Source organism: Fundulus heteroclitus, chromosome 13, assembly GCF_011125445.2.
Source record: "Fundulus heteroclitus isolate FHET01 chromosome 13, MU-UCD_Fhet_4.1, whole genome shotgun sequence".
NCBI lineage: Eukaryota > Metazoa > Chordata > Actinopteri > Cyprinodontiformes > Fundulidae > Fundulus > Fundulus heteroclitus.
Genome location: NC_046373.1, coordinates 42,256,229 through 42,267,135, shown reverse-complemented (window position 1 = coordinate 42,267,135; position 10,907 = coordinate 42,256,229). Strand labels below are relative to the sequence as shown.

Sequence of the window (10,907 nt, the reverse complement as noted above, 5' to 3'; positions counted from 1 at the left end):
AGGCTAATTATACACAATTTAGACCTAGTGCCATTTTAACAAATAAGCATTTTATTAGTTGTTATCTCTTATCTGATGTATTTCTGATGTTTGGCACTTTGTTTTACCTTGTGTTAAAGTGCTCTTTAAATAATGATGACATTCGATGATTATGATCAGAATAAACATTTCCATCACCTCCCAGAAGCTGGAAAGAAATGAGACAAAAACATTTTGTCTCCTTTTCACACCTCACTTAATAACTCTAATATTTTTGTCTAAATACTTTAGCCTAAATATTTTTAGGCTAAAATATTACACTTTTTATTTGTTTTTCTTCAATCCCTCGGTGATGTTTAGTAATTTCTGCCAAAGGCTGCAGCATTTTGATTTAATTCATCTGAATGCAGTATTTGTAAGCCATACTCTGTTTGGATGAAAAAAAAAACAGTCTGTGATTGACTTTAACAGCCGAGAGAGCGCACAGCTGGTGTTGAGCAGCTGTGCGCGAGCAAAGTAGCGCGTGAGCAGAGATGGAGCTCTATGGGGTGCCCCCAGAGACATAAATCAAAATTAACTTCCATATACACATGTTAAATTAAACTCTTCCATATAATATAGTGAAAACCGTGCATAAACACTAGTGAAAAGCGCTCACATACACTAGTGAAAACATTTACCTCTTATATAACCTACTGAAAACCTTGCTAAACACTAGTGAAAAGCTCTCACATGAACTAGTGAAAACATTTACCTCTTATATAACCTTACTCAAATGTTGTCATACAAAGTAGTGAGAACTGTTCATATAAACTGGTGAAAAGCTTTACCTTTCATATACACTACTGAAAAGCTTTCATATACACTGTAAGTGACAGTGAAATGATTTATTTCTTGGAAAAATGTATGTTTATTTCAGATTATGTATTTTAAGTTGTTTAGTTCAAATTTTAAGGTTTATGTAAAATTATTGTATTTTATTTCTTTTGAAACCATTTGTTGAAAGTTATCGCGAGATTTGCGTTTATAAGAAAGGTAGCGAGATTTGCATGAGAGAAGGAGCAGAAATCTGGGAAAGAGTAGCAGTCTCGTATTTCCTGTAGCTGTAAAGGTATTTGTATTTATGTTTGTAATATTTTGTAAATTTATTGGTTATGGTGTTTTAATTACTTAATATTTAATTTAGAGTGGACAAAGAAGAATTAATCTATTAAAGACCTCCGAAGTGGCAGGCGGTCACGAGGTAACTTTGTTACAGTATGTGTCACCTGACTGTCTGTAAATGTATCCATTTCTAAAGCTTGTCTTTATTTTTGTAGTTTTCACGGCGTTTATTAAAGAGCCCGTTTTGAAGGAAGCCGTGCCAGTGTTGTCACTTTGGAGCAACAGTGAAAACTCCTCCAGCCAGCGCCGGTTACAAACCGTTAAGACGACAGCAGCCGCAGTGAGTGACAGTGTAACTCGCCCAGCCAACGCCGGTTAGGACCGTTAAAGAGGACGGCCGCTGCAGTGAGTGACGGTGCCGTGGTGTAACACAAGAGGGCGCCATTTGTCAAGCTCACCGTTTTCAAGAAACCAAGCGCAGCAGCAACAACCTTGTACATCAGAAGTTCGGTGGAAATGAATTAAGGACAGTGTTAAAAGTAGAATAAGAGTGGATTAGGTGAAGTTTAAAGCCACATAAGTTTCTACAACACATTTGTCAAAAGGTTACTTATTCTCTACTGAACTTCAAAGTGATGTGTTGTTGTTAAGGAAAGAGTGTTGTGTATGTATCTTGAGGTCAAACTAAGTGGGAAGTTAACAAATTTCTTTAAGTTGAAATACATCTGTATTAAGAGTGAATCTCATTACAGCTACAGTATAAAGTAATATTCAAGTCACATAAGTTAGAAATTTGAAGGAGTATTTTGCAATTTAAAAAGAGCATTTAGTGACGTTTAACCAGACTTATAAAATGACTGACAAAGATCATAAAGAACTCTATGCTCTATCAAGTACTGAAGTGGAGGAAAATGATTCTGAGCAAATCTCAGAACCACAGACTGTTCGAAGAAGTGAAAGAGTTAGAACGTTAACCGAAAAGGGTAAAGAGCTTCAAGAGGAGAAACTTAAAATGCTTCAACACAGATATGCAGTCGGTTTTGAAAAATGGAGATATGAAGCAAGACTGAGCAAAGTCATATTAAGAAAAGAAGCTTCAGACAGTGAATTAAAGGAGCTGATTAACAATGTAAACGTCACCTGCATATATATGCAAACCATTTATGAAGAAATACGGCAAATACACACTCCTGGTGCAGACGCAAGGCGCAAAGTAGATGCATGTACATCACTTTCTGCATTTATTGTCAGAAGAGCTGAGAAACAACTGCAAGGAGACTCTGCAGAAGACGAAGAAGAGCCGTGGCCAGATTTTGGGTCATGCTTAGGATCTGAAAGTATGACATCAAGGTCAAAATCCAGAAGCTTTAAAGGTAGTTCAGGTAGTTCACAAACAACCAAGAGATTTGAAGCAGAGGCGGAGACAGCTGCATCTCAAGAAATATTAGCAGTTATGGAAGAGCAAGAAAAGGAAACGATTGAGTTACAAAAATTAGAACGCGAGAATTTGGAAAGGCAGCAAGCAATGGAAGAGCAGCGAAGAAAGATTAAACGCTTGGAAGAAGTTAAAAAATTCAATGCCGCAAAGGCACGAGTAAAGGTTTATGATGAAGCTGAAAGTATTTCTGAAAGTCAGAGTTCATCACAGAGCATTAAAGCAGAAAGTGAAATCCAAGCAATCCCTGTCACAGCGCACAGTTCTTCTCCAGCTCTAAATATTACCCATTTCCATAATGCTAAAATTGTTGAATCTATGCCACATAATCCTACAGTAATAAACCAAGCCCAACAAAGTCCTGCTGAACAACCTAAGGCCACCATAAGCCAAACACTTAATGCATCAAGTCCACCATTCATCCCTCAAGCCACACAGGTTTCCTCTGCTGCAGCTCAACAACAGTCAAATTATGAGCTAGTTGGCATACTAGCAGAAGCAATAAGCGCTAATCGTCTTCCAACTCCAGAACCTGCATTGTTCACTGGTGACCCCTTAAAGTTCAAAGATTGGCAGTTGTCCTTTGAAACCCTGATAGAAAGGAAAAACATTCCAAAGAATGAGAGACTCTATTATCTCAGAAAATATCTTGGTGGACCCGCGAAGAAAGCAGTTGAAGGTTTTCTTCTAGTGGGGACAGATGAAGCATATGACTCAGCTTGGAAAGTGCTGGAAAAACGTTTTGGAGATCTATTCACCATAGGAAAATGCTTCAGAGACAAGCTTCACAGTTGGCCTAAAATAAACTCCAAGGATGGAAGTGAGTTGAGAGAATTTGCTGACTTCCTGAAGAATTGTGAAGCTGCAATGTTACACATAAGGTAACTGGAGATTCTCAATGATTGTATGGAAATCCAGAAACTCTTGCTAAAACTTCCAGATTGGTTGACCACAAGATGGAACCGGACAGCCATGAAAATAAGAAGGGCTAGTGATGGAGAATATCCATCTTTTCATGTGTTTGCTGATTTTGTATCCACTGAAGCAGACTTAGCATGCGATCCTATAGCATCAGTGCAAGTTCTTAGAAGTTTGGAAATAAGTAAACCCAAACAATTACGCAACCAAGTCATCCAAGCTAAAACGCTAACAACAAACTCAAACAACACAAATACTGTGACCTGTCCTTTCTGCAAAAGAAATGGTCACATCCTTGATAAATGTTTCAAATTCACAGAAACCCCACTCCAAGACCGTATCAAGTTTGCACAAGCAGAAAGGCTGTGTTTTGGATGTTTAGAGAGAGGACATCATTCCAAGAAGTGTGACAAAAAGAGCACATGCGAAAAATGTCAAAGGAGACATCCAACATGTCTGCACAATGACGCGTTCATTGAGCGTAACAGGGTAATACCTGCAGTGAGTGAAAAGTCTCCAGACAACGACGAAGCTGACGCTGAAGAAGGAGACAAACCATCGGTGGCGATCTCTAACAGGGTAACTCAAGCAACTTCAAGCACGTTGACATCCTCTATTCTACCTGTATGGGTTTCATCAAAGAACGACCCAGACAGAGAGGTTTTAGTTTATGCACTACTTGATCAGTGTTGTATAGTAACAAAGTATAAATACTTCACTACTGTACTTAAGTAAATTTTGGAGTACTTTATACTTTCCTCGAGTATAAAATGTTTTGATAACTTTCACTTTTACTTCACTATATTTTCAAACTTAATTGCATACTTTTACTCTGATACATTTTCAATGTTTGGTTTAGTTACTCTTTACAAAAAAAAAGAGAGAGAGAGAGAGAGAGAGAGAGAGAGAGAGAGAGAGGGAGAAATGCAATTTGTATATCACTGACCTTACTTGAAGAAGAAAAACTGAAAGCTTACAAAAAGGTTGTATTTTCTGTCTAAACTTGGTCTAAATGTCTCCTGCACTTGGTTGTATATGTTATTTTAAGTGAATTTGACCTTCAAAGTTTACCAAAATGTAAAAAATGTCATTCAAATTGCATTTGCTTTGTTTTACTTTTTACTTATACTTTTGATTACCTTACTTGAGTACATCTATTTTTACAGTAATTTTCATACTTAAGTACAAGACATTTCAGATACTTTAAGACTTTAACTCAAGTAACATTTCAGTCAGTGACTTGGACTTTTACCAAAGTCATATTTTGGAGAGGTACCTATACTTTTACTTGACTCTGAGATTTCAGTACTTTATACAACACTGTACTTGATTCACAAAGTGATACATCCTTCATCTTGGATGAAGTAGCCCAAGGTCTTGACACAAATAAAAGTAAAGTCAATCTGTGCTTGTCAACTATGTCCACCAAGTCAACAGTTATACCATGTGACAAGCTGGTAAACCTTCAAGTTAGAGGATATAAAGATGAAAAAAGAATTACACTGCCACCAGTATATACAAGAGAGTTTATCCCTGTCAACAGATCACATATCCTAACCTCTGAAACCGCCTTAAAGTGGCCTCATCTGGAAAAGCTGGCAGATAAGCTACCTCCACTGCTCGAATGCGAAGTTGGTCTACTTATCGGCTATAATTGTCAACAAGCCCTCCTACCACGCAAAGTTCTTGCAGGCAAAGAGAACCAACCTTACGCACAGTTAACTGATCTTGGCTGGAGCATAGTTGGTTGCTCATCTCAATCTCAAAATCACAACGATGTCATCGGTACAAGTCACAGAATAATTGTTCGTGAAGTATTCCCTGTTTCACAACCAGCAGTTGAACTCAAGAAACAAGTACATTTTGTATGCAGAACTCAAGTAAAGGAAGCCAGTCCAACTGATGTGATTAAGGCTTTGGAATCCGATTTTTCTGAACATGCAACAGATGACAATCCAGTTTCACAGGAAGACATTTTGTTCATGTCAAAGGTGACCAAAGGTATAAAACAGAAGAACGATGGTCATTACGAACTCCCGTTACCATTCAAAACAGACAATCCGAATCTCCCAAACAACAAGCAAAGTGCTGAACACAGATTGTCTTCATTGGAACGTCGACTAAGAAGGGATGAGAAATACTATAAAGATTATTTCAAGTTCATGAACGATATTATAACTCGCGGAGATGCAGAAAAGGTGCCAGAACATGAGCTGAACAACAAGACAGCATGGTACATCCCGCATCACGGGGTTTACCACCCCCACAAACCAGAGAAAATACGTGTGGTTTTTGACTGTTCTGCACACTTCCAAGGAACATCTCTCAACGATCATCTATTGACTGGACCGGATCTCACCAACACATTGGTTGGAGTGTTATGCCGATTTAGAAAGGGCCTCGTCGCCATTATGTGTGATGTGGAAAGAATGTTCCACCAATTCCATGTCATTAAGGAACATCAAGATTATTTAAGATTTCTTTGGTGGGACAAAGGCAATTTAAACTCCGAACCTTCAGTTTACAGGATGAAAGTACATCTTTTTGGAGCAGCATCATCTCCTGGATGTTGTAATTTTGGACTCAAACACATTGCATTACAGGGTAGAAACAAGTTCAGCAAAGAGACTGTTGAATTCATCCAAAGAGGTTTTTACGTTGACGATGGACTTACTAGTGTAACATCAACAGCCAAAGCTATACAGCTGGTCAAAGAGTCAAGGGAACTTTGCAAAACAGGAAACGTACATCTGCATAAGTTTGTGTCAAACAATAAAGAGGTGCTTGCAACAATTCCCCAGGAAGAACAAGCTCAGTCCAAAGATCAGAACATGGCTTTTGGAGAACTCCACATTGAATGTGCACTTGGAGTACAATGGTGCGTAGAAGCAGACCAATTCCAGTTCAGAGTTCAAGTTAAAGAAAACCCATTGACCAGAAGAGGGGTACTTTCGACTGTTGCTTCCATCTATGACCCTCTTGGGTTCGTCGCCCCTTTCACATTGATTGGAAAGCAAATACTCCAAACATTATGCAAAGACAAGGTCAACTGGGATGATGATCTTCCAGACCACATTCTACCACGATGGGAAGCATGGTTGAGAGACCTGCCTAAGCTGGCAGCTCTGAAGATCCCACGAAGCTACTCACAAGACATCAACATCATACAGTATGAATTGCATAACTTCTCGGATGCGAGCCTCGACGGTTATGGTGCATGTTCATACCTTAGAGCAATAAGCAAGGAAGGACAGATAAGCTGTTCACTCGTCATGGGAAAAGCGAGAGTTACACCCATCAAACAAATGACCATCCCAAGACTCGAACTGTCGTCGGCTGTAACTTCAGTCCGAAACGCGGATGTAATTAAACAAGAACTGGAAATCAAAAATCTACTAGAATATTATTGGACGGATTCACAAGTCGTACTGGCATATATAAGCAATGACGCTAAAAGATTTCACACATTCGTTGCCAATCGGATTCAACGAATAAGACAAAGTACGAGTCCTGAAAAATGGCAGCATGTCAGCTCAGCGGAAAATCCGGCAGATTACGCCTCAAGTGGTTTAAATGCTGCACAACTGAAAGAATCAAACTGGTTGAAGGGTCCAGATTTCCTTTGGAAAAAAGATCTTCCAATAAAAAAGGAAATGGTGGGAGAAGTTGAAGGGACAGATCCTGAACTCCGTACAGGTCATGCACACACCGTGCAGTCAAAACAAGTGAGCCCTGTTCTAGAGCGTCTAAAGAAGTTCTCTGATTGGTCGAGAGCTGTAAAGGCTATTGCCAGACTCAAACGATGCATAAAAGAGTTTAAAGGTGTTCAAGAAAGAACAAACAAAACAACAGATCTTGAAGAGAGAAGAGACACAGAAGTTTTCATTATCAAGCTAGTGCAAAAGGAAGCTTTTACTGAGGAAATACAGAAAATCAGATCTCAGAAGGAAAATTCTCTGCACAAGCATGACAGACTAAAGCAACTAAATGCTTTCTTGGACAAGTCCGATGTTCTCAGGGTGGGAGGAAGATTGTCCCAATCAGCCTTGCATCATCATGTCAAACATCCCGCAATTCTTACCAAGGAGTCCCACGTATCAGCTCTCCTCGTTAAACACTACCATGAACGTGTACATCATCAAGGAAGAGGCATGACCATAAATGAATTGCGTGCAAATGGCATATGGATTTTAGGATGTGGAAGTATGGTTTCTTTGCACATTTACCACTGTGTTAAATGTAGGCGATATAGAAAGACCACAAATGTCCAACAGATGGCAGAGTTACCAGAAGTAAGAACAAAAACAGCACCTCCTTTTACATATTGCGGTGTTGACTGTTTTGGCCCATTCATAGTAAAGGAAGGAAGAAAGGAAGTTAAAAGATATGGATTATTGTTCACCTGCTTATGTTCACGAGCTGTGCATATTGAAACACTTGATGACTTATCAACTGATGCTTTCATGAACGCTCTTCGGGTTCTGATTGCCATAAGAGGTCCTGTTCGACAACTAAGATGTGACCAAGGGACAAATTTTATGGGAGCCAGAAGAGAGTTTTTGGAGCTAATGAAGGATATGGACCAAGAACCACAAAGAGCTATTGGTTGTGAGTTTGTGATGAACGTTCCATCAGCTAGCCACATGGGAGGCATCTGGGAACGGCAAATTCGAACAGTACGAAGCATACTAACAGCAATGTTAGATAAATTCTCAAACAGACTTGATACAACTAGTCTAAGAACGCTCTTTTACGAGACAATGGCCATCATTAACAGCAGACCCTTAAGTGTGGAGTATCTTAATGATCCCTTGGGTCCAGAGCCTTTAACTCCCAATCACCTATTAACGATGAAGTCTTCAGTTATTCTCCCCCCTCCAGGACAGTTTTGCAGAGAGGATTTGTACTTGAACAAAAGATGGAGAAGAGTACAATTTCTAGCAAACGAGTTTTGGCAAAGATGGAAACGAGAATATCTGCTAAATCTCCAACAGCGACAGAAATGGCAGAAAGTTTCACGGAACCTCCACATTAATGACATTGTGATCCTACAAGATGATAATGCTCCAAGATGTAAATGGAAGCTAGCTCTAGTAGTAGAGACTCTAGAGAGCCCAGACGGCAAGGTTCGAAAGGCGAAACTAAAGACAAGTGAAACGACATTTGACAAAGGAAAACCACTGACAAGGTTGATATATTTAGAAAGACCTATTCATAGGGTAGTGACGTTACTTGAGACTAATACAGAGTAAAACAGACTTTAATTCTGACATTCATTGAAAAATCACATTGAAACAAATTAGTGATTTTGGTGGGAGTGTAAGTGACAGTGAAATGATTTATTTCTTGGAAAAATGTATGTTTATTTCAGATTATGTATTTTAAGTTGTTTAGTTCAAATTTTGAGGTTTATGTAAAATTATTGTATTTTATTTCTTTTGAAACTATTGTTGAAAGTTATCGCGAGATTTGCGTATATAAGAAAGGTAGCGAGATTTGCATGAGAGAAGGAGCAGAAATCTGGGAAAGAGTAGCAGTCTCGTATTTCCTGTAGCTGTAAAGGTATTTGTATTTATGTTTGTAATATTTTGTAAATTTATTGGTTATGGTGTTTTAATTACTTAATATTTAATTTAGAGTGGACAAAGAAGAATTAATCTATTAAAGACCTCCGAAGTGGCAGGCGGTCACGAGGTAACTTTGTTACAGTATGTGTCACCTGACTGTATGTAAATGTATCCATTTCTAAAGCTTGTCTTTATTTTTGTAGTTTTCACGGCGTTTATTAAAGAGCCCGTTTTGAAGGAAGCCGTGCCAGTGTTGTCACTTTGGAGCAACAGATGCGATATAAATAAAACTGAATTGAATATGACAGTTTTTCTTTTTTAGAACTGACTTGAGGCCTTATTTAGTGTCAATTGTATTTAAAATGCAGTGAAAAACTAAGTGACAAAGACTTAAGAGGTTTAAATAAAACGACAATTAGGAAGCAGACAGTAAATTACACCTTTAACAAGACGTCACTTCAACAACAAGCAGAAACAATAAGATGTTAATCATCATTCTGAGGACTTTAACTAAAACAGAGTAAAGACTTATTATAATATCCACCTTCCAGCAGACGCTCTACATGAGGGTTAAATGCTTTCAGTGTTTACTTTAACTTCTGCTCAGATGGATCAGAACCTCCTAAATGTATCTGTCTTTGTCGTAGAGTTGTCCTCAGTGTGACGTTGTCCTCATGATGAGACCACAGAGCTGTGAAGAAGGTAAGAAGATGAATGTGGTGGTAAATCAGCAGGAAGGTGCAGAAGAAGCTTCAGTCAGAGCTGAGAGGCCATCATCAGACAAAGACTGAACACAAACTGGACCGGCAGGACTGATATCTCCATGAAAACACAACATGATCACCAACATGAAGCAACTCTGTTCATAAAAGGAAAAACTAAATAAAAATACATCAGTGACTCATAGAGAGGAAGCTGTTAGTGTCATCGATTCAGAGTCGATGTCAGGTTCAGATGTTGTGAATGTGACCAGATGTTCTGATGGGGTTCTTCACTGGAGCTGCTGCCTCTCACCATGAGAACCCAACCAGAACCTCCAACCAGCCACAGAAAGTCCTGCTGGTTCTGGGCTCTCTGCTGGCTGCTGCTCTCATCGTCCTCTACAGACTCTGTGAGTTCATCCGTATTCGTGGCTTTAAACCACTTCCTGTTTGTCGTTTAGAAATGATGTTGGTGAATTTATATCTGTTAAATCTTTTATCAGTTCTAGTCCTGTTAGTGACTCGGGAAGCTGTCCGAACCCTGAAAGAGGATAATGAAGGTCTGAGGAAACGTCTCCTGGGTGAGACTCTCAGTGTTTGAAAGTGTCCACAAGGTTCAGACTGAGTCTCATTCAGGGCTAGCTTACTTTGTTACATTTAAATTGAATTTACTTGTTTCCAAAAAAACAAAGAAAGGAGGTGCAATAAATAAGGGAAGTTATTTCGTGTAATTATTCTTCATTGTGCTTAATTTCAGATAACCCAGAGATTTATGTGATTTATCTTTTGATGTTCAGAAATAAAACCAACCAATTGACTGGGACAGAAACATTCAGGATCTTTGTCCCATTGCTGTCCCCTAATCTTGTCAAAGAGGCGTTGATGCTGTTTTGTTTTGTTTTTTTTTGGGGGGGGGGGGTCCAAGAAGAAAAAAATAGTAATAATATTGTACATTGGTTGTAGATTTTGTATGGACATATGTTTTGAATAAATATATTTATACAAAAAAAAAAAAGAGACGTTGATGAACTGACAGAAACAGGAAGTCAGATTGTAGCTGCAGGACAGAAGACGCCTCCTGCTGTGTCCAAATCCCACAAACTGCCACAGAGATTTCTTCTTCTTCTTGATTCAGTTTTTTTGTTCTGATCTGTTTAAAGATGAGACGTGTCTGAAGTGTGAAGCAGGCTGGGAGCTACATGG

General features: G+C 38.8%; 1 protein-coding gene across 1 annotated transcript; it reads left to right on the top strand.

Moving 5' to 3' along the window:
- Positions 1-3,664: 3,664 nt before the first annotated feature.
- LOC118565143 lies at positions 3,665-7,591 on the top strand. Its single transcript, XM_036144828.1, has 3 exons — positions 3,665-4,115; positions 4,763-6,314; positions 7,522-7,591. Exons 2-3 carry the CDS (start codon positions 4,855-4,857, stop codon positions 7,589-7,591), a joined length of 1,530 nt encoding a protein of 509 aa, XP_036000721.1. The 5' UTR covers positions 3,665-4,115; positions 4,763-4,854.
- Positions 7,592-10,907: the final 3,316 nt, after the last annotated feature.